At 40.1% G+C, this 24,975-nt stretch overlaps 1 protein-coding gene across 1 annotated transcript; it reads left to right on the top strand.

The window, feature by feature from the left end:
• The first annotated feature begins 3,412 nt into the window (after positions 1 to 3,412).
• Positions 3,413 to 24,413, top strand: terf1 (telomeric repeat binding factor (NIMA-interacting) 1). The gene is made up of 10 exons (XM_034170092.1): positions 3,413 to 3,619; positions 10,396 to 10,491; positions 10,931 to 11,058; positions 15,954 to 16,040; positions 16,131 to 16,280; positions 17,510 to 17,622; positions 17,738 to 17,764; positions 17,869 to 17,966; positions 18,080 to 18,153; positions 24,213 to 24,413. Exons 1-10 carry the CDS (start codon positions 3,436 to 3,438, stop codon positions 24,372 to 24,374), a joined length of 1,119 nt encoding a protein of 372 aa, XP_034025983.1. The 5' UTR covers positions 3,413 to 3,435; the 3' UTR covers positions 24,375 to 24,413.
• The last annotated feature ends 562 nt before the right edge of the window (positions 24,414 to 24,975 follow it).

Consider the following 24,975-nt stretch of genomic DNA (forward strand, 5'->3'; position numbering starts at 1 on the left):
AGTCATCAAGCATCAAATAAACATCAGTAACAGTAACATGATTGTCTTACATTTCAGCAGTTACATTCATTTTTCTTTGAATTTTCTATATTCTCTCATGATTTTGTCCTTACACATTTTTTTATTTATAAACATTTGTACAACATTTAATTTCTTCATTCAATGCATTCCAAAGCTTGACTCCATAAACAGTGGGGCACTTCTGTTTGTCCGTGCGAACATACTCCAAAAATTATATTTTCTTCTATGGCAAACAGCCTGTGTAAGAAAACTAAATAAATTTTGGACATCATCTGGTAAAATACCAAGCTTAGCTGTTCACATAATAAGAGCAATTTTTAAGTTGACAAGATCCTGAAATTTTAATTGACTGCAATAAATAAATTATTGGTATGCTCTCTGCAACCACTTTTGTTAATAATTATGGCTATTTTTTGTAACAGATACAAGGACTTAGTGGTACTTCTGTATGTGTTACCCCAGCCTTCAGTACAATAACTGAAGTATGGGAGAATCACTGACCAATACAAAAAAATCTTTTACTTCAAATAAAATGTCAACGCTTTTACCATCTGTCCTTTTTATGTAATCTATATGGGCTTTCCGATTTAATTTTTCATCTAAAACAACACCAAGAAACTTAACCTCATTAACTCTTCAGATAATAACTCCATCAATGGGCATTCTCACCTCATCACTCTTTCTCTGATTGCCAAAAATCATATAGTTTGTTTTGTCCCAGTTCAAAGACAATTATTTTCATGAAACCAATTTTTTACTTTTGGCATTTCTTCTCCTATTCTTTCTGTTATTTCCAACAAGTTACTTCCTGAATGATATATCCTGGTATCATCAGCAAACAACAACAAAAAATTAACATTTTTGATGATTCACAAATATCTTTAATAAACAAAAGAAAAAGCAAAGGCCCTCCATATTCCAAAGAAAGGAAAGAACTTCTGTCAGAATTTAGAAGAATAGTCCTGAAAGAAGTTTATGTAGGAAGTATTTTAGAGATAGGGGGAAGTGGGAGGGGGAAGTGTTGTTTTTTTTTTTAATACAGGCAGCACAGTGACTTAGTGGTTAGTACTGTTGCCTCACAACAAAAAGGTCATGGGATGGATTCACACCTGTGGTCTTCTGTGTGGAGTTTGCATGGGTTTCCTCCAGGTGCTCTGGTTTCCTCCCACATTTAAAGACATACAGGTTAGGTGAATTGGAAACTTTATAACTGCCCAGGTCTCAATGGGACTAACCTAGTTAAATAAAGGTAAAATTAAAACAGGGTGTGCCACAAAATCATTTGACTCTAATTCCACAACAGCTAATCTGAATAATTTTTTCAGACACCAAGATATACGAGGTCTGTGATAAAACTAACGTACCTTTTTATTTTTTTTAAAACTATATGGATTTGAATCACGTGCGATTACATCAGACAACCTTGAACCCTTGTGCGCATGTGTGAGTTTTTTCACGCCTGTCGGTTACGTCATTCGCCTGTGGGCTGGCTTGAGTGAGGAGTGGTCCACCCCTCCCGTCGGAATCTCTTTGTCTGAGAACTTCCTGAGAGACTGACGCTTTGCTTGATCAAAATTTTTTCCAAAACTGTGAGGCACATCGAAGTGGACATCATTCAAGAAATTCAGCTGGTTTCTGTGAAAATTTTAACGGCTGATGAGAGATTATGGACTGTTGCTGTCGCTTTAAGGACTGCCCACGGAGCGGGACATCGCGATGCGCCCTGAGCCGCCGCTGTCTGCCTGTTTCGAGCTGAAAGCTTCCAAATTTAGCCTCTGTTGACCCAGGACGTCATGAGAGAACAGAGAACTTTCAGAAGAGGTCGGATCAGCAGTTTATCCGGACATTCCACTATTAAAGGAGATTTTTTGTAATGAAAGAAAGCGCGGACGGGTCCACGCGTCGGACACAGCCGGCGCGGTGCGGCGGCACAGGAAAAAACCTCCGTGTTGATAACCATTTGTAAAAACCAGGCGGCTTTTGGTGGCTTTCAGTTGAGTGAGTATTGAGAAATTGTTTAACAGCTGGACATGTTCCAACTTGTCCGTAAGGCTTCCAACAGAGGTGTTTTTCCTGTGGCGGTGTGCGGCACCGGCTGCGTCCGACGCGTGACCCGTCCGCACTTTCTTTCATTACAAAATCTCCTTTAACAGTGGAATGTCCAGATAAACTGCTGAGACCGACCTCTTCTGAAAGTTCTCTGTTCTCTCATGACGTCCTGGGTCAACAGAGGCTTAAATTTGGAAGCTTTCAGCTTGAAACAGGCAGACAGCGGTGGCTCAGGGCGCGTCACGACGTCCCGCTCCGTGGGCAGTCCTTAAAGCGACAGCAACAGTCCATAATCTCTCATCAGTCGTTAAAATTTCACAGAAAACCAGCTGAATTTCTCGAATGATGTCCACTTCGATGTGCCTCATAGTTTGGAAAAAATTTTGATCAAGCAAAGCGTCAGTCTCTCAGGAAGTTCTCAGACAAAGAGATTCCGACGGGAGGGGTGGACCACTCCTCACTCAAAGCCAGCCCACAGGCGAATGATGTAATCAACAGGCATGAAAAAAACTCTCGCATGCCCACGAGGGTTCAAGCTTGTCTGATGTAATCGCACATGATTCAAATCCATATAGTTTTTGAAAAAAATAAAAAGTCCGGTACTTTCTAACAGACCTCGCATGTAAGAAATTTCTTTTGATCTGAGACTGATCCAATGAAGATGCCGGCTTACATCGAGCAAAAAGGGAAACTGGTGGAATTCTACTTTGAGGCCAAATCAATCGTGCAAACCCAACGACAATATCAATGTAATTTTGCAGTTAGAAAAGCTCCAGACAGAAAGACAATATGGAGGATTTTAAAGAAGTTTCAAACTGATAGAACTGGTCACAATGTTAACAAAGGGAGATCTGGCCGAATAGAGAAGCAGTGCACATATTGAGCACAGCTTGTGAATATCAAAAGTCTTACAAACTGCGGTGAAATTAGAAATACACACCAGAGATAAAATACCCTGAGATACGACATACGACCAGATATCAGTATCCAAAAGTGTATAGATTATCTATAGCTTTATTTCTATCTATAGCTTTCCTTCCCACTGTAGCCAAGTGCTTGCTCACAGGGGGTCGTTTTGACCGTTGGGGTTTTACATAATTATTGTATGGCCTTGCCTTACAATATAAAGCGCCTTGGGGCAACTGTTTGTTGTGATTTGGCGCTATATAAAAAAATTGATTGATTGATTGATTGATTATTTTTTGTGGCACTTTAGACACTGGACTCGTCGAAGGATTTAGTGCTGCTATAACAGACTAATGCAGAAGGTGGCAAGCAATGCAACGAAGCAAGGATGCTGGCTGCTGTTAAACACCATAGAAGAAGAATGCGCGCGCCGAGTTTGTGAAAAAGGAAACTAGAAATATGGAGCCAGAAAAAAACAACAAAACGCAAAGAGATTTTAAAAATCCCGACGAAAACGTAAGTTTTTCCAGTGTTACAGTTGTCGCCACAGGGTGGATGTTGGATTTTTTGTTTGTGAGTCTGTGTCGACGCCTCAAAGAAGGAAAACTTGATGAATTTAACGAATCGCTTTCAGCTTTTGATGGTAAGTTACTTTTTTGTTTGTTTTTACTGTCAACACTGTTAAAAACATACATCCGCTCAAATTTAAAAAAAAAATACGATATATGTCCATGTGAACTATATATTTACGAAACCAGGCGGTTAACATTTCGATCATTTTTGTCTATCAGTCAGTGTAACTTTTATTTATTCTGGAAAATATTAACGATTGTGTGCACCGCAGCCAAAACTGGACAGAAAAGTATAAACTATTGTTCACATATTATTTACGACCAATGTTGCCTAATAAAGTGAACGGGAATAAAATAAATCTTCATGTTTGAGGTGCCAACGTGTGGGTGCTTTTCAAAATAGTCCGAGCTGCTACAACGACAGCGGTTTTAGTTCCTACTTCTCCACTCGATGGAATAATATTAATAAGACTTTTAATTCGAAGTTACACATTGCAGAAAGTTTGTCTGTGATAGTGCCTGGCCACTGTCCATTATATCTGTGGGAAAAGAATATTAATGCATGACCTTAAAAGTACTTCAAATTGGCCCAGTTTGTGTACCCAAGAAGGAGGAGCCGCACATGTGACGTCAACTATTTTCATGTACAAGTGTGCTTATACACAAAAACCTGGCGTACGCCCGTCTCCACGTCCACGTGGAAATGTATCAAAAGTGACGTGAGCGTGGAAACGTGAGGGACGTCACAAAAATCCAGGCTGGTGTATGCACATTTCTACAGCTATTGATCCACTGTGGACATGTAAAGGTGATGCTGGGAACCATTAATAGTGTGAAAACAAGAAGTCATCAGAGTGATGCGCACATCAGAAACACACTGATGAACATCTAACACACCCACGTGTTTGCAGTTATATGGATGAATAGAAAGGCATGTGCAAAGTGATGCGTAAAATGGTACTAAATCAAATCAAATCAATTTTATTTATATAGCGCCAAATCACAACAACAGTTGCCCCAAGGTGCTTTATATTGCAAGGCAAAAGCCATACAATAATCACAGAAAAACCCCAACGGTCAAAACGACCCCCTATGAGCAAGCACTTGGCGACAGTGGGAAGGAAAAACTCCCTTTTAACAGGAAGAAACCTCCAGCAGAACCAGGCTCAGGGAGGGGCAGTCTTCTGCTGGGACTGGTTAGGGCTGAGGGAGAGAACCAGGAAAAAGACATGCTGTGGAAGACAGCAGAGATCAATCACTAATGATTAAATGCAGAGTGGTGAATACAGAGCAAAAGAGAAAGAAACACTCAGTGCATCTTGGGAACCCCCCAGCAGTCTAAGTCTATAGCAGCATAACTAAGGGATGGTTCAGGGTCAACTGATCCAGCCCTAACTATAAGCTTTAGCAAAAAGGAAAGTTTTAAGCCTAATCTTAAAAGTAGAGAGGGTGTCTGTCTCCCTGATCCGAATTGGGAGCTGGTTCCACAGGAGAGGAGCCTGAAAGCTGAAGGCTCTGCCTCCCATTCTACTCTTAAAAACCCTAGGAACTACAAGTAAGCCTGCAGTCTGAGAGCGAAGCGCTCTATTGGGGTGATATGGTACTAAGAGGTCCCTAAGATAAGATGGGACCTGATTATTCAAAACCTTATAAGTAAGAAGAAGAATTTTAAATTCTATTCTAGAATTAACAGGAAGTCAATGAAGAGGGCCAATATGGGTGAAATATGCTCTCTCCTTCTAGTCCCCGTCAGTACTCTAGCTGCAGCATTTGAATTAACTGAAGGCTTTTCAGGGAACTTTAGGACAACCTGATAATAATGAATTACAGTAGTCCAGCCTAGAGGAAATAAATGCATGAATTAGTTTTTCAGCATCACTCTGAGACAAGACCTTTCTAATTTTAGAGATATTGCGCAAATGTAAAAAAGCAGGCCTACATATTTGCTTAATATGCGCATTGAAGGACATATCCTGATCAAAAATGACTCCAAGATTTCTCACACTATTACTGGAGGTCAGGGTAATGCCATCCAGAGTAAGGATCTGGTTAGACACCATGTTTCTAAGATTAGTGGGGCCAAGTACAATAACTTCAGTTTTATCTGAATTTAAAAGCAGGAAATTAGAGGTCATCCATGTCTTTATGTCTGTAAGACATTCCTGCAGTTTAACTAATTGGTGTGTGTCCTCTGGCTTCGTGGATAGATAAAGCTGGGTATCATCTGCGTAACAATGAAAATTTAAGCAATGCTTTCTAATAATACTGCCTAAGGGAAGCATGTATAAAGTGAATAAAATTGGTCCTAGCACAGAACCTTGTGGAACTCCATAATTAACCTTAGTCTGTGTAGAAGACTCCCCATTTACATGAACAAATTGTAATCTATTAGATAAATATGATTCAAACCAATGCAGCGCAGTGCCTTTAATACCTATGGCATGCTCTAATCTCTGTAATAAAATTTTATGGTACTAACAATGGCGTTGTTAGAGGACCTTGTAAATGGTGCAATCAGATGTGAGCATGTATTCAGAGAATGCAAGAATTTACTTCCAAATGAGGATAATTGGCTCATAAACCGATTTCGATTACCAAGGCCGCTGTGACTGGAGTTGCGGACAGAATTGCGGCCGGCCCAGAGCACAATACAGTGAGGACCCAGGGGTTGTCTATGCCCACACAGGTGCTGACCACGATGGGCGTCCTGGCATCAGGGGCATTCCAGCGTGAGCTGGCTACTTGGTCAGGAGTTTGCCAGTCAACCTTGCGCATAGCCACAATCATCCAAATGTCATCAGGTACATTACAACATTACAGCGCATTTTGCAGTGAGAGTCGGTTTCCCGAAAGTAATCAGACCTACTGACTGCACACGTTGCTATAAATGCACCATCGCATCATGAGTTTGTTTCTGTTAACTCACTCGATGCCATTGACTCTAAAATGCGTCTTTTCCGATAGTAACGCCCCGCGCCAAAGACGCGTCATCGAGCCAATTTCTTTTCTTCTTTTTTCTTTCTTGTGGTATGTTTGTTGTTGACATGGACATAGAACTCAATTTTCTATGGGTCTTGAAAAACACTCAAATGCTGAAGAAATCCTGGCACTGGGATGTTCTGAACTTTGAAAATGGCTGGCACTCAATGAGTTAATAGGAAACATTTTCATTCCATCATTGTTCACATCACAAGTGGAGGCTGCATGGAGTGCGATTGGGGGGGCGCTTCTGTTTAAATAGTTTATTTGTGTAATTGTTCCGAACGAAAACCAGAGCGGGCACATTTTGGCTTATGCGCATTCAATATGTTTTTATTATTATTAATGTCTTTTTTTAATTTTTGCTTGATGGTGAGCTGCAGAGCTTCTTAACAAGCTTCCTGTCTTCCGTATTTGTCAATAAATGCGTATGTAAATTGTGAATGTCACATTGTCAGCAGAGGCAAGCCTCACCTTTTTAACGTCAGTGTGTGCGCGCTGTTCTGCATGTCTGCCTCATACACACACGTGTCATAGCTTCCACGAACATTTTTCCAGTTTCATGATTAATCCATTTAACAGCGTACTGAATAAACTATCCCTGCGTCTCTCCACGTCATTTCCAGTCATCTATAGTATAATTTCCTTCCTGAGTTCATGTCTGATGTGACATTGTGGCAAATTCCTGCTCAAAGGGCCTATTTGCATGAAATTTGCATATTTAAATGGGGCGTGGCCAGGGAGGAGTTGGTTCCACGCTCAATTCCACATTCAGTGGGATGTACAAAGGGAATGTGCGTGAACATACCTACGCACACTTTCATACATCTGAATATATTTGTGCTTACGCCAGATTCAGGGTTTTGGCGTATGCCAACTTTAGTAGAAAGTCCACCTTAGTCTTTGTACATGAGGCCCCGGGTCAGGATTCAAGAGCTGGTGAGCGCTTTCACCGCATCCATTGCGCTATGCAGCAGCCCTGGGTCCTGGATGGCAGTTACCCAAGCAGATCGCTGATCCATCTCTACTTCTCAAAAATAGCCGTCTGTCTTCCGCAGCCACTTGATACGTGGTCATGCCCTTCCTTGGCTTTTTGTAGTTGCTGGGGTCCTCAACACTGAGGTACCTCTATACTGGATCATGCTGAGAGACGTGCCGTGTAGCAATGATGTCGTAGGTGACGTCCCCTCACAGTGCAAGTACCCCGCCCCATTACAATTAGATAAGCTTTTCCCAGGCATGATTCTATCTCAACCTCCCAGAGACGTGACTGTCACCTTTGAGATAAGTGAATCTCTCAACAAGTTTGACACTTTCACCCCATACAGAGAAAAGTCTGGATCTTAGTGTTTACCCAGAACAATCAAAACCTGGAAGGTTTCTAATTTTTTGTAAATCAAATGTACATATATTGATTTTCGTGTGTGTGTGTGGGGGGGGGGGGGGGTGTTGATATTTATAGTTGGATTATAAAAAATTGTCAGTTTTGATACTGACAAAAAAAAAAACAGCTCCATGAAGATAATAAATAACAATGATCAATATACTTTTCATAACGTGGGTCGTCCTTTGAAGGCTTTGGTGAAACCTGCTCATGCTCAAATTCAAATTTGTCTGAGACAGTTATTTGGGATATGCAGTTCACAGTTTGTGAAAACGAGACACATTTTTTTTCCATTATCGTGGGCAGAATAATCAACTCTTCACTAAAGCAGGGAGCCCTCAGAGTTTCTTGATGAAACCCGATCATGCTCAGACTGACTGTCCAAGATGTAATCATTTGGTATGTCTAGTTCAAATTAGTTGAGAATCAGATACATTTTGTTCGTTATCATGGGCAAAAAAAAGAAAGTGTGACTCAGCACAGATGGATGGGGCGCATTTCTGTTATGGTCCGTAAGAAATCACAGCCAGCTAGACGGATAGCTTCACAGGTTTAGACCAAGATACTTGTGACTTTTTGTGTTGCTGTCCCTCAAAATGCAGGATTACATTCTGTTATGTAAGCAGAATTCAAAGTTTTCCAATTTGGTTACACCAAACTGACACACCCGGGCATCTCCACCCCCATGTGCCAACGGATCAAGGACTTCCTCACAAACCGCCCACAGTCTGTGAAACTTGGCCCCCACCTTTCCTCCACCATCACACTCAGCACCGGTTCCCCTCAAAGCTGTGTACTGAGCCCCCTCCTGTCCACCCTTTACACTCACAACTGCTCTCCGACCCATCTCTCAAACACAATCATAAAGTTTACGGATGATACCACTGTGGTTGGGTTCATCTCAGGAGGGGATGAGTCTGATTACAGAGATGAGGTCAATCGACTGACAGCGTGGTGTTCAGTTAACAACCTGCCGCTGAACACCACAAAAACAAAATAAATAATCCTGTGTGGAAAGGGTCAGCTCCATCAGGTTCCTGAGAGTGCAGCTCTCTGACAGCCTCTCCTGGACTGCCAACACCACACTGGTGGTGAAGAAAGCCCAGCAGCAACTCCACTTCCTGAGGGTGCTGCAGGAGAAACAATCTGAGGAGAAGCTGCTGGTGTTGTTCACAGAGCCACCATTCGAGAGGCATCCTGACATACTGCATCACAGCGTGGTACAGGGGGGTGTGCCGCAGCAGACAGGAGATGCTGCAGAGGGTGATCAAAACGGCCCAGGGATCACTGGCTGCTCTCTGCCCAGCCTGGAAGACATTGCCAGCTCTCGCTACCCTCAGCAAAGACACATCCCCCCTAGCAACCACCTGTTTGACCTACTACGTTCCGGCCGATGGTATAGGTCATCAAAACCAGGACAGACTCAGGACAGCTTTCTCCCCAGAGCGCTTCACTTGCACTGAACATAACAAACCATATTAATCTGCACTTTTCAAGTTTCTTGTGCAATATCTGTAACCATGTGCAATATTTCCCGTGCAGTATTATTCCACAGTTGTAAATAATTCTTGTTTTACATTTTACTTTGGTCCACATTTATTTAGTTGTACATATATTTAAATAATTTATTGTTAAATTCATTATCTTTATTTGGCTAACAATTACTCACAACCTTGGAAAAGCACCTTTTGAGTTGCACTCAAATCTCGTTGCAGTGCAAATTACAATGACAATAAAGGCGATTCTCTTCTCAAATGCAAAGCTGTGGTACTTTAGATTTTAAATTAGGTCTACGATTTAATTAATTTGTCCACAAAAAGTCAGAATATTTTTAAAAGCCCATCACAATTTTCCCAGATCACAGAGTATAACGTGTTTATACACATCGTGGGAAATTGGCTGCATTTTATTTATTTATGTATCTTACTCCCTGGGCTGCAGAGAGGTTTTCAGTCCAGGGTGAGTGAAAAAGTGGTGAAAACAGAACACTGTAGATGATGGAATCCATAAATTCCTGTTCTTAACTGTTGGTTTTTTTCATGCAGTTGTCACAAAGTGGTGATCCTCAAACCACTTTGCTTGTGACAGCTGAGCCTTTGGGGATGCCCCTTTTATACCCAATCATGACACTCACAGTTGGCGTCCTCACTTCTTAAACGCTTATTGAGTGTTGTTAGAAGGAAAGGTGATGTAACGTAGTAAACATACCATGTCCCAGCTTTTTTGAAACGTGTTTCAGGCATCCATTTCAAAATGAGCAAATATTTGCACAAAAACAAAAAGTCTGTCAGTTTGAACATTAAATATCTTGTCTTTGTGGTGTATTCAGTTGAATATAGGTTGAAGAGGATTTGCAAACCATTCTGTTTTTATTTACATTTTACATAACATCCAAACTTAACTGTATTAAGCATTTATCAATTTGCAAATCACTTAACGGACTGTTTAAGCATGAGTTTGAATAAGGTGTACTTTTTTCTGCAGCAATTTATAAGAGTTCTAATCTTAGAGGAAGCCTCCTTGAAGAGAAAAGGTTGATCTGTGCTTTTATCACAAGAGTCATGCATGGAAAACAGTTAGGTAAGTCTTCAGATTCAGAAGTTGAATAATTATAATTATACTTTTATATCTTTATCTCTTTGTCTTATCAATCGACTCTATAATTATCAATTACCAGAGTATTAATTGATGATTATAGATTAATCTGTTGCTGTTTTTTTAATCTATTAAAAATCTAGTTGATAGATGCAGGAAAGTTATTTTTAAAACATGTCTCTCAGTTCCCCAAGGTATGTCTAAAATGGCATTATTTTCTCAGACATTCTGTTTTTGGTCATTTGAAAGCAGCAATTTATCACTTGTGGTAATGTTTGATTAATTTATTTTTCAGGTCTAGTAACCAATTGTCAGTGGGGAAAAAAAACAAAAATGAATGATCATTCAAGTCACCAGTTAGTTGATTGGCTTAACATGTGCTGAGAATCTATTGATTTTTTTTTTTTTTTTTTAATTTCTCCAGATGTCCGGTTTGAGGAGGATGATGATGTGATGCCTCTGATGTCTGCTGCCAACGTGTGGTCACGCCTAAAAGACTCAGTGACAGATGAAAGTTTACTCACAAACATGCCTATTCTTTTGCATGTTCAGGTATTCTTCAAGAATGTTAAGAGTGGTGTATTTTTTGTTAATATTGTGGTGTAGTGACTGGATCAGAATGAAGTCGTGACTGTGTGACCTGAGAATGTTCAGACAGGCCGCTTGCTGTAGTTCTGGGTTGACTGAATGATTGCTTACTATAGTAGGGGGATAATCGCATTATGTGGTCATGCTGTCCTCAGTCACACCAGGAAAAACAGTGGTTGGAGACCACAGCGCAATCCAAATTAGCGTCAACTTGTAGAATAACCTCGCTATCATGTTGCAACCACAAATCCCTGAAATGAGTGTGTTGAAGACTGACCAAGTCTGCAGCCGCCTACAGTTAGTTGTGCAGTCAGACATAAAGCAGCTTAAGACAGAGTCTGACAGGTTGAGGCGGGGTGGTGGCCGTGCCTTAGTGGTTAGTACGCTTGGTTTCAGTGTGGAGGGTTCCCAGTCCAAACCACAAAATCCCTGCCCATTTCTTCCGTGTAATGTGAGTTACGTAGGAAGGGCATCCGATGTAAAACGTGGCGACCCAATTGAAAACAAGGGAACAGCCGAAGGGACTTACTAAGACAGAGTCTGACAGTGAGTTGTCTGTGAGTGAATGGGGCCAAGTTAGCCATTATGTGCAATCTGCGACAATAATGCACACAATGGCTGTAGTAAAATAGGGAGACAGTGGTAGATCTGTTGCTCATGTTTGCAGAGCTGACTCTACGCAGCCACAGAAAATGTAGCACAAATACAGGAGCATCGACAAATTTAATTAATTTTAACATGAATTCATTAACATTATTGTTACTAACTTGGATAAAAATTTCAATTAATTCAGCAACTCTTTTATTTTCTGTGTAATTACGTCATTTTCTGTTAATTTACTGTCTTAATGTATTTATAAATTGTTTAAGTTCTTGTTATCATATACACAGTATTAGTTTTACTAAGACAGAGTCCCTGACAGTGAGTTGTCTGTGAGTTATGGGGGCCAAGTTAGCCATTATGTGCATCTTGCGACAATAATGCACACAATGGCTGTAGTAAATAGGGAGACAGTGTAAAATCTGTTGCTCATGTTTTTGCAGAGCTGACCTCTACGCAGCCACATAAATGTACACAAATACAGGACATCAACCAAATTTAATTAATTTAACATGAATTCATTTAACATTATTGTTACTACTGGGATAAAATTTCATTAATTCAGCAACTCTTTTATTTTCTGTTAATTACGTCATTTTTATGTTATTTACTGTCTTAATGTATTATAAATTGTTTAAGTTCTTGTTATCATATACACAGTATGATTTTAATCAATATTATTATTATATTATATCAGTACTATTATTTTTGTTAGTATTACTTCTATCTTGTCATTTCATTTTTAATGGACCATAATGGAAATAAGTGTTTTCACTTTCTTCTATCATCTATGTATTTTAACGTATTTACAATTATATTAATTACTTACATTGAACTTATTAAATAAAATCCACACACTTTAAATATAGATGATTTGCTGCCCCCTGCTGGAAAGGCACGTGAGTCCAAAATGTAATTGTCAACATCCATTGTTCAGTGTTGTTAGCTAATATCCTTAGTTTGTCCAAAATGTTCCATTTTGGCGACATTCATCCTTTACCCAAAATACATAAGCATACCAAGCGGCAAATGTCAGCTCTCCCCAGTGTGTCCGTGATGGAAGTTATACGCAGAGCTTTTTGGCTTTTCTGCATTCTGACACAATCAGGTGTTTTTATTTTTACACACCCACAAACAGAGACGGTGGCGGAAGACATCAAACGCATTGTAGTTCTCACTCGTGGTAAGGGCAACATGACACTTAACTAAATCAACTGAACTACAAAAAAACAAATCAGTAACTCTAACAATATTGTTAAATTATCATGAACCACAATAACATTTATAACCCTAAAACCCCAAACATCCATTGCTCACTGTTAGCCAATATCGCTAATTTCCCCCCAAAATATTAGTCCTATCAACTTTCTGTTTTTGCTGCATTCATCCTTGACCCAAAATGCATAAGCATACCAAACAGCAAATGTCAGCTCTTCCCAGTTTCTCCGTGATTGAAGCTGTACGCACGCATACACATACACAGAGGCCACTTGGCTATTATAATATAGATGATACTACATTGTCCCACCATGAACTTGACTTTATGCTGAAATAGGTCCGTGACTGTGTCCGTTGAGTGTCAATCATATAAAAGGTGGAGCAGGTTCAGATAATGATAAAGCTGACCTGCACATTGCTCACATGCAGGTGCATCTAAAAAAAAAAATTAGGATATTGTGAAAAAGTTCAGGTTTTTTCAGATGTTTCAGAAAGTACTATATATTCAAAACTCATTACTTATGAACTATTATCATATACCTATAAATAATACACCAATATGATTGGATAAAACACTAAAGAATAAATAGCAATACACCCTTGTGATATTTTTTCGCAGACCAGTAATATTTTCATACCACCCGAGTAAAAACCCACAAAATGAATGTCGCCTTGGTAATCAGCCAGTCCATACATATGTTGTGACGTCACGGCACGTGCGATCCTAGAAATTGTCAATGTGTAATTTAATACAGTGGTTCCTCGCTATATCGCGGTTCACCTTTCGCGGCCTCGCAGTTTCGCGGATTTTTTTAAGTGCAATTTTGCATGCTTTTTTTTTTTTTACAGTGCATTGTGTTCTGCGTCCTTATCAGACGGGCCGGTCGCGGCACCGGTCAGCATCACCGCGATTGCTCTCACTGCCGCCGATGCGCTTACTGAGTCTGCAGGCTCGTTAAGCGCTGCAGCGGGCCACTCACACTGCCCCCCTGTCTGCTGTGCTGAGCTGCATCCAATTCCAGCAACAGGTCCAGATCCTTTTTTGATGCGGAGCGCTCTGGCAGCCCGCAAGGATAGACTTCTTGTGGAAAAATCCGCACCGCTCGCTGCATGGTCTCGGTAACCGCAGCCGCAGAACTCTGTGGCCATGACTTGGAATCTTTGCGAGTCCCGCATCCGTACCCCCGGAGGCAGTGAGCGAAGGGAGAGTACGCGCATTGTGTTCTGCGTGTGTCTGTTTATAATCTTCTCGCCCAGAAGAAAAAAGAATGTTTACACAGGAGAGAAAAGTGAGAAAATGTTAATGCCTCTTTGAGAAAAGTGTATAAAGTGTGTAGTGAGGGGTTTTACAGCCTTAAAACATCTATAATAATTGTAAAAAAAGCGCTACTTTGCGGATTTCGCCTATTGCGGGTTATTTTTAGAACGTAACCACTGTACACCTGTTTCTCTTCTATTCAATGACATTATCAATTGAATGTGTTTGTCTTAGATATTTTCAATGTCTTATTACAACTGTTTAGAAATGTTCTATTTAATAAAATTCTGATTACAGTTGACACAGCATTTATTACTATTACCTTTAGTGTACGGTACATGTATATGATAAAATCATTATCAAGTTGTTCACCTATGAATATGGCTTTTTACACCCTTCAGAAAACCATATACCCTGAGGCCAAAGGGTGTATGGTTTTCTGAAGGGTGTAAAAAGCCATATTCATTGGTAAAACAACTTGATAACTGATAAGATGTTTCAGCCATTTTTACCCAAGGCCAAAGGCCTTGCGTCTGTCCATCTGTCTGTGCTCAGCATAAGTCCAGTCCTATTTACTGCCCGGGTCTTCAAATTCACAGTCAACAAAATGGCTAACTTTGACCTATTTTAAGAGGCCAAAAGGTCACATTCTGTTTCCTGTTTTTATGCTCATACAGCCGAGGGTATTTTAGCATTGCATTATATTTTAATTTTAATTTTGATGATTCCAGACGATATCTCCAAAAATAAAACGGTACCTAAAAAATGAATATTTCAGTTCAAGTTTGAATAACATTATGCAGTAAAAAAAAGTGCCATAAATCTCTTTCTGGTTCATTACACACAATCACAGTCATTGGAAGACTCCTGACTTGACACGATGTCCAGCAAATTCATTGAAAGTTGACAGGATGGGAAAAGTGTGTTAGGAGAAGATGCATAAGCAATGCATGTGTTTGAAGATGTGTGTTGAAGAAGTCATGTGTGAAGATGTGTTTGAAGACAATGCATATGACTGAGAAGCAAACCCAATTCAACAATTTAGGGGAGTTTCACAAGGACTGGACTGAGGCTGAAGTTAGTGCATCAAGAGCTGTGATTCCTGAACAAGAAATGTCAGAAGTGTCTTACCTGGGCTAAGGAGAAAAAGAACTGAACCATTGTATAGTGGTCCAAAGTTCTCTTTTCAGATTATGTTAAATTTAGCATTTTATTTAGAAATCAAGGTTACAGGGAAAAGTGAAGAAGCACAGAATCAAATTTGCTTGAAGTCCAGCGTGATGTTTCCACAGTCAGTGATGATATGGGGTGCCGTGTCATCTGCTGGTGTTGGTCCACTGTCTTTTATCAAGTCCAAAGTCAGTTCAGCTGTCTATCACGAGATTTTTGAGCATTTCATACTTCTATCTGCTGACAAGCTTTATGGAGATACTGATTTCCTTTTCCTGCAGGACTTTTCACCTGTCCACAGTTTCAAAACTACTAACTGGTTTGCTGACTATGGTATTTCTGTCCTTGATTGGCCCCGCGGTCATTTGGAGACTCACGTCTCCCACCAGGCAATCTATGCAGTCGCTTTGCAAATGAACACTGGTCACTGCAACTCCTTGTAGTTGGTCGCCGGCAGAGACGTGATTCACTGCAGTAACCAGGCGGCTACCATTTTGTCCCAGTTGCAGGGAGTTTGCCGCCCTCTATTTTACTCCAGTGTGACTGAGGCCTTATGTTGGAATACTTTGTCCTTTGTAATTGTTTATGTTTGATATGTTTAACTTCTTCCTAGTCTGTGGCGGTGTGTTTGGAGAAAGGTCAAAGATCTTCTGCTACTTCTGTTCTCAAATGGTTTGAGATCAATTTTGAATGTCAGCAGGTTGGTGTTTCCATTATTGTTTGTTTTCACTTCAAAATGGTCCTGAAATGCAGAATGTTTAACAGTAATTTTTTTTTTTTTTTTCAACAGAATCTACAAGTCAAGCTATCTAGAATTGTAGCTGAAGGGGACAGTTACCATCCATTCCTTATTAACTTCAGCTTCAAGCACCTGCTGGATACAGTCCAGACCTACTTAGATGGATTTTTGGAGAAGAACCCATCTGACTATCTTCTCAAGGTACTGGACCTGAAGCAATATGCTATCTGTGAAATATTTGTTTGTTATTTGATGGACCTTCACAACAAAACCTCATTAATGTTAGAATCACACTGTGCCACAACTGTTGGAGAGTAGTTGGAGACAAATTTGTGACAAATCCCACAAATTAGCAACACATTCTGGCTTGGCATCTCACTGAATTGGTATTAACAACATGTTAGAACTTGTCACCCGAATGTCAGCGTAATATTACGCGGAGTCGCGGCGAAAATGTCCGCATACTGTAAGTATCGCGTGTGAGTCCTGCTTAATGCCGTGTGGCACTCACTCACTCACTCTTAAACGCTACATGCAGCTGAAACGATGACACTTGTGAACAAATAATAAAGAAGAATTGCCAATAATAAAAGTGCACTACAGCTATTCATAAAAAAAATTTCTGTAAGCGCTGAAAATACGGGGGGGGGGGGGGGGGGTGACTTATACCCCTTGTAAATAACTTAATAAATTACACTTATGTAATACTCCACTCAGTAATGTGGGTGTTGGTGAAACCTGATCATGTTCAAATTCAAACCTCATTTAGGTTGTACAGTTCAAGTTTTTTGAAAATCTAATAAATTTAATTCAAGTTATTGTGAGGACAGAAAACTGACTGACGCACGTGTGACAGTATGTTTTTGTTTTTACCTTTTCTGGCCTTCTCACTGTTGGGGGTCAATACTGCTTCATACTGTTCTGTCACAGACATTAATCAAGAAGATGTCAGTTTCCTGACATAGGATTATTAACTGAATATTGCTGTCTTTGATGTTTAAAAACCCGTCTGTCTGTGGTTCTGAGGTGACGTTTGTCAGTACTGTATGTCCAAATGACATGTTCCACTGTGTTCTTCTTCTCAATAATAGCTCTCTGACAAACTCAAGGTGCTGATCTGACGTTATCAGTCATAGTTAATCTTCAAATTGTCATCTAATTAGTTGGAAGGGCAAACTGCAGCATTCAGCAGAGCCGTCCTCGGGGATGAACAGACTCCATTATTCATGAAAGTTTCAGGAATGATTTACATAACAGCCCCTGACTAAGGTTGAACTTAAAGGGCTTTTGTGATGACACGACTCATTAGTTTTGTTTTCACCTCAAACACTTTAAACCTGAAATTTGGAAGTGTGTGCAAAAAAAAAAAAAAACCTTATTTAAAAATGTACCATGTGTATTTAGTCAGCATGTTTGTCTCCGTCTCTCAGGCAGCCACAAATATGGTCCAGTCATTACAGAACAGTGAGGATTCAGAGGACTCTGTGACACGGGACAACACGCAGGACGACACAACCAGTGACTCCACACAAAAGGAAGGAACGTAAGAACACTGTTCATCGGAGTTCTGTGTGGCAGAACAAGCTGCTCTGTCTTGTTTGTGCTCATGAACTGCTTCACTTTACTGAATTTTAATTTGTGCATCCTTGTCCCATAAGGAAAAACCAGAACAGTGCACGTTTGAGGTTAGAATTGAAATCTTTGTTTTGCAGTTTTATGTTTGGAGTGGCCTTTGTTGGTGTGTAGGGGTGAAACGTAACATTTTTTACACGCTTTTGTGCATACTCAGGACAAAGCGGAAACTGCTTTCAACTAAAACCTATGATGTGTTTAAACCTGAGACATGCAAGAAGCCTGTTATCCATCTGAGGAGAATTACACCGAGTGGTGCGTTTGTTTCCTCTGTCTGCAAGATGCATTTTTTTTATGGCATTTAGTATCTTTATTTCAAATTGCAATAATAGTAACTAAAACAAGTGTCCTCGGTCTTTGTCTGTCAGAGTTATCTCAGTGGAAAACTGAAAATGAGCCAGATAACACCTCAACTATCAAAAAAACACGAAAACCACACCAGGTAAGTTGAGATACACAATCCAGTCATTACTGTGTTGAATCTGCTTTAAAAGCCTGTCACACTTGGCTGCGTTTTCACTACATCAGCAAAAAAAAAAAAAAAATGGGTGGATACAGTAAGAACTTGTGAAACATAGTAGAACCGATAAGAATGTGGTATAGCTTCCATGAACGTGTAGGATGTAGTTGAATTGTGGACATCGTGCTGTCTAATCAGCATCTTGATGTGCCACGCCTGTGAGGTGGGATGAATTATCTCTGCAAAGGAGAAGTGCTGACTATGAGTTCAGCTCATGAAAAATGGGAGCAAAAACAAAAGTGTTGTGTTTTTATTAAGTGTATTTGTAAAATTGTTTGGAAATGTCTCTGAGACGTCACAGTGAATTTTAAGTTTCATGCCCGGATGCGAGACTGAAGGATAACGTAACACAGCGCCACCGCTCAACCACACAACAGAGAATGAGCAACGCCGTTACAGATGTTACAATAAGCCCCGCTTCAAAGGTTCATCAGGAATAAATTTAAATGGGGCTGGTTTGACCAAAAGTATCAAAACGCTTGCTTGACTTTTTAATCATCATTTACATGGAAAAACTAACACCCCCGATAAGTCTTTGATCTTATTATATCATGCTTCTGATGGAATTCATCGTCAGTTGATGTTATTCAAGTTATTTCACACAAATCAAAATCTGTCTTTGGGATTAACCCCTTAAGACCTATAGCCTATTTCACCAAAATCACATACCCATACATTATAATTTATTTCTCAGCTTGTACAAGGTCAAAAATGTAAAAGTTTGGATCAGCTAAAAGACAGGTCCTAGGGGATGTTGTGGATGCAAAAAATTGAAAGTAAATAATATTTGGTAAGAGTAAATGAGGGGGGGTTTTTTTCCCAAAAATTGAATTACGATTTATGTCTTTATTTGTTTGGCGTTTCAGCTGAGGTTAGTTGACATGTGACTGAAGTGGATACTTTTGTAGAGGAGACTTCGCTTGACATTTTGATGTATAATAAGTGTATGTTGGTGTCAGCATTGGTTAGTTATGAGTGTTCAAATGTTCCAAAGCAGGGCAAGTCCCCAAATTTGGGGACTCTAGGGTTTAAGAGGTTAATTTACTTCAAACTGTCTCCATGCAAACATATGTTAGCCTGCTAAATCTGCATTTTAAGGTTTCTTCTGTTGAAATGGTCATGTTGAGGAAAATACAATAAATATTTAACATGCTTGTAGTAAAATACGATGTGAAAAACATTTGTGTGTCATTTTGCACAACACTTGAGTTGTGAGTGTCCCAGAAATGCTGAAGTCAGCACTGGATGGAAAAATCCATGTTACTGCATTTCCCATTTATAGAAGTGAATAAGAATCAAATTTAAACCCAAATCAGTGCTACTGAGAACTAAAAGTGATATTGGTGACTTGATGAACAGTAGATGCAGCTTTACTTGTATCAAATGTATTTTAGTTTATTTTAAGACACCATCAGTTGTTATAAAAGCACAAATTGCTGAAGTCAAATGTTTAGATACAGTAGTGTTCAGAATAATAGTAGTGCTATGTGACTAAAAAGATTAATCCAGGTTTTGAGTATATTTGTTATTGTTACATGGGAAACAAGGTACCAGTAGATTCTTACAAATCCAACAAGACCAAGCATTCATGATATGCACACTCTTAAGGCTATGAAATTGGGCTGTTAATAAAAAAAGTAGAAAAGGAGGTGTTCACAATAATAGTAGTGCGGCATTCAGTCAGTGAGTTCGTCAATTTTGTGGAACAAACAGGTGTGAATCAGGTGTCCCCTATTTAAGGATGAAGCCAGCACCTGTTGAACATGCTTTTCTCTTTGAAAGCCTGAGGAAAATGGGACATTCAAGACATTGTTCAGAAGAACAGCGTAGTTTGATTAAAAAGTTGATTTGAGCGGGGAAAACCTATACGCGGGTGCAAACAATTATAGGCTGTTCATCTACAATGATCTCCAATGCTTTAAAATGGACACACACAAAAAACCCAGAGACGCGTGGAAGAAAATGGAAAACAACCATCAAAATGGATAGAAGAATAACCAGAAAGGCTCACCCATTGATCAGCTCCAGGATGATCAAAAACAGTCTGGAGTTACCTGTAAGTGCTGTGACAGTTAGAAGACACCTGTGTGAAGCTAATTTATTTGCAAGAATCCCCCGCAAAGTCCCTCTGTTAAATAAAAGACGTGCAGAAGAGGTTACAATTTGCCAAAGAACACATCAACTGGCCTAAAGAGAAATGGAGGAATATTTTGTGGACTGATGAGAGTAAAATTGTTGTTTTTGGGTCCAAGGGCCGCAGACAGTTTATGAGACGACCCCCAAACTCTGAATTCAAGCCACAGTTCACAGTGAAGACAGTGAAGCATGGTGGTGCAAGCATCATGATATGGGCATGTTTCTTCTACTATGGTGTTTGGCCTATAAATCGCATACCAGGTATCATGGATCAGTTTGGATATGTCAGAATACTTGAAGAGGTCATGTTGCCTTATGCTGAAGAGGACATGCTCTTGAAATGGGTGTTTCAACAAGACAATGACCCCAAGCACATCAGTAAACGAGCAAAATCTTGGTTCCAAACCAACAAAATTAATGCCTCGCAGATGAAACACTGGTTATACAACTAAATACTAGTTTAGTGATTCACAGGATTGCTAAAAAAGCAAGTTTGAAACATAATAGTTTTGAGTTTGTAGCGTCAACAGCAGATGCTACTATTATTGTGAACACCCCCTTTTCTACTTTGTTTTTACTAATAGCCCAATTTCATAGCCTTAAGATTGTGCATATCATGAATGCTTGGTTTTGTTGGATTTGTGAGAATCTACTGAATCTACTGGTACCTTGTTTCCCATGTAACAATAACAAATATACTCAAAACCTGGATTAATCTTTTTAGTCACATAGCACTATTATTATTCTGAACACTACTGTAGATGTATGGAGAGAACAGTAATAGTCCAATGCAAATATATGGTCTTATCAAATAGTAATAACACCGTATTGTAATCCATGTGAAGACTGTGAATTATAGTTTTGTCATCTTGCCAATATGGGAAAGTAGAGTCTTTTCACACAACTTGTATCATCATGATACAAGTTGTGTGAAAAGACTCTTCTCTGGGGTGGAAAAATTGACCTGTTACGTCCCTTAAATGCATCAATACTAAGAAAATTAGCGGCTCATGAATTTTAATGTCCACACCAAAGCAAACGTTGAGAACTGCAATGCCGTCCCCAAAAATGATTTACCTAACACCCAAACATGGTTAGGCTGTTAGCTTAGCTGGTTCACACTCAGGCTTCTTTCGTCACATACTAAGCCACCCACGCTCCACCTCTTTATGCATTAATGCATTTGCCGGGAGGTAGCCAGAGTCAGCGCTGCCAACTTGGTGATGCCCAGATATTGGCTTCGTGTCAGCTTTTCCGGGACCCTATAGAAAACCTATGAGTGACATCAAGTAGGCTTTATCCAGTATATATGCAGTCTATGGGTATGGATGGGCTCTCCCAGCAGCGGATTATGGCTTTATGAAATGTGCTGTTGACTGCCTATAGTGGGCTATAGTGCTGAAACATAGCCAAAAAACAAAACTCATCCTCCCCCACATCCTCGTAAAAAATTTGTGTTCGCTTCAAAGCATGCACAAAGCATATTTGTATCTTTAAATAGAGACCGGCACTTTTGGCAGAAAAATTCTTTATCTGGCTGATTTATTCTTGAACCTACATGTGCACACAAGAAAACTTGCAGAAAAAATGAAAACACACAGCACATGATGCAGTGTGTGTGTGTGTGCGTGTGTCATCATTTCGATACAATGTGCTTCTGTACTTCCAGTCCCTCGGTAAAGACAAGCGTGAGAATTCCCAAGTCATAATCGAAAATTGGCCAATTTGTAACCTCCGACACTGCACTGTGATCACACACCATGGCACACTCAAAGTGTGGATTTCTCCTTAAATTATTCCTGGATGAATGAAACTCCTCCAGCGAGGCGGGGCACAGGGCACACAGACTGGCATGCGCCCCTGTGGGAGTGAGCCCCGCTGTGTCCCTCAGTGGTCGGTGGAGCTGTGTGAGTGAAAGCTGGAAGACGCCCCATGGTCCTCCCTGGACATTCATCCGGGAGCACTTCAGGCGAAAATCCACACTTTTTGCTCAGCCCGCTTCTTTACCAAGGGACTAAGTAATTATGACATCTTTTCTTGTAATTACAAGATCCTGATGTCGTAATTATGAGATCTTTTCTCGTAATTAGGAGATCACTGATCAATTTTTTTTTTATCCAATGAATGCAATAGGCTTCCGTACAATTGAATACACCAAGACAAGATATTTAATGTTCAAACTGATAGTCTTTATTGTTTTTGTGCAAATATTTGCTAATTTTGAAATGGATGCCTGCAACACGTTTCAAAAAAGCTGGGACAGTGGTATGTTTACCACTGTGTTACATCACCTTTCCTTCTAACAACACTCAATACGCGTTTGGGAACTGAGGACACTAATTGTTGAAGCTTTGTAGGTGGAATTCTTTCCCATTTGCTTGATGTACAACTTCAGTTGTTCAGTAGTCTGGGGTCTCCGTTGTCGTATTTTGTGCTTCATAATGCGCCACACATTTTCAGTGGGCGACAGGTCTGGACTGCAGACAGGTCAGTCTAGTACCTGCACTCTTTTACTACGAACCCACGCTGTTGTAACACGTGCAGAATGTGGCTTGGCATTATCTTGCTGAAATAAGCAGGGACGTCCCTGAAAAAGACGTTGCTTGGATGGCAGCATGTGTTGCTCCAAAACCTGGATGTACCTTTCAGAATTGCTGGTGCCATCACAGATGTGTAAGTTGCCCATGCCATGGGCACTAATACCCCCATACCATCACAGATGCTGGCTTTTGAACTTTGCACCGGTAACAATCTGGATGGTCTTTTTCCTCTTTGTCCGGAGGACACAACGTCCATGATTTCCAAAAACAATTTGAAATGTGGACTCATCAGACCACAGCACACTTTTCCACTTTGCTTCTGTCCATTTCAAATGAGCTTGGGCCCAGAGAAGGTGGCGGTGTTTCTGGATGTTGTTGATGTATGGCTGTATGGTAGAGTTTTAACCTCCATTTGTAGATGTAGCAACGAACTGTGTTAATTGACAATGGTTTTCTGAAGTGTTCCTGAGCCCACGCGGTAAGATCCTTTACACAATGATGTCGGTTTTTAATGCAGTGCTGCCTGAGGGATCGAAGGTCACGGGCATTCAATGTTGGTTTTCGGCCTTGCCGCTTACGTGTAGAAAGTTCTCCAGATTCTCTGATATTATGGGTTGTAAATGATGGAATCCCTAAATTCCTTGGACTATTTTTCCACACAGTTGTTCACAAAGTGGTGATCCTCGCCCTATCTTTGCTTGTGAACGGCTGAGCCTTTTGGAGATGCTCCTTTTATACCCAGTCATGACATTCACCTGTTTTCAATTAACCTGTTCACCTGTGGAATGTTCCATACAGGTGTTCTTTGAGCATTCATCAACTTTTCCAGTCTTTTGTTGTCACTGTCCCAGCTTTTTTGAAATGTGTTGCAGGCATCCATTTCAAAATGTGCAAATATTTGCACAGAAACAAAAAGTTCTATCAGTTTAACATTAAATATCTTGTCTTTGTGGTGTATTCAATTGAATATAGGTTGAAGAGGATTTGCAAATCATTGTATTCTGTCTTTATTTACATTTCACACAACATCCCAACTTCATTGGAACTGGGGTTGCAATAATGAATTGAACAAGGTATGTGTGTGGTTATAAATTACAGAGAGCATGTTTGATGTTGTATGAACATGGCAGGGGTGAAGTGTGGACTGCAGAATGGTCCAGTTTCCTTTCCCCCACTGCGTTCATCATCATTTTCAGGATGGTGTGCAGTCTTCATTTCAATCGAAGCATTGTGCAAATGCTACTGTTATGCTCTAAGATGGAATATATGAAATGCAGTCAGTGGGTTTTGCTGTATGTTTTGCAGAAGTGGACAGCCCAGCTGGACAAGAATCTTAAGGACGGCGTCCGACGGCACGGTCAGGGGAAGTGGGCTCTCATCTTGCAGGATTATGACTTTGAAGGTCGTACTGGTACCATGCTCAAAGACCGATGGAGAATTTTAGCCAAGGCTCATGCAGTTGGTTGAGGACAGTGTATGAACATTGACCAACTGTTTACACAAAAAGTGAGAAATAAATTTTGTAAGTTCAGCTGGCTCATTCATTGAGCTGCAGCACCACTGGTGCAATTTGTTTTTGAGTTTGCTGCCATTCTGCACAACAGACTTTAAATAAAGACGAAGACTTGTGCTCCCTTTTTGGGAGAAAAATAACATGACAGCCACCACAGTGAAGAAACAGAAATGAATATTAAATACATTCTCTAGAATTAACTATTAACTTAATCAAGTAAGCGACTGATAGCTTGCAGTCAAACACAGCGGTCCAGCTTCACATGGTCTGTATACATGTACGCCAAAATCTGAGATGGGTTGGTGGAAAAAAAAAATCAATATGGTTTTTGAGGAAACAGTTACACAACATGTACATATAGTTGACTGTTATTTTGTACTTGTCCAATTAATTTATGAAATTGGCCACTAGGGGGTGTTAGAGGCATTTTGTCTTTATTTTTAAGGAGCTGACCTGCTGTCTCTTTACCGTGCGCCTTGACAGGCCAACAGTGTTCAGTTAGTTTTTTGGGGGGGTTTTGTTTTTGTTTTTTTCCTCTCTTCTGACTGATTACAT

This window comes from Thalassophryne amazonica, chromosome 1, assembly GCF_902500255.1.
Source record: "Thalassophryne amazonica chromosome 1, fThaAma1.1, whole genome shotgun sequence".
Lineage (NCBI taxonomy): Eukaryota > Metazoa > Chordata > Actinopteri > Batrachoidiformes > Batrachoididae > Thalassophryne > Thalassophryne amazonica.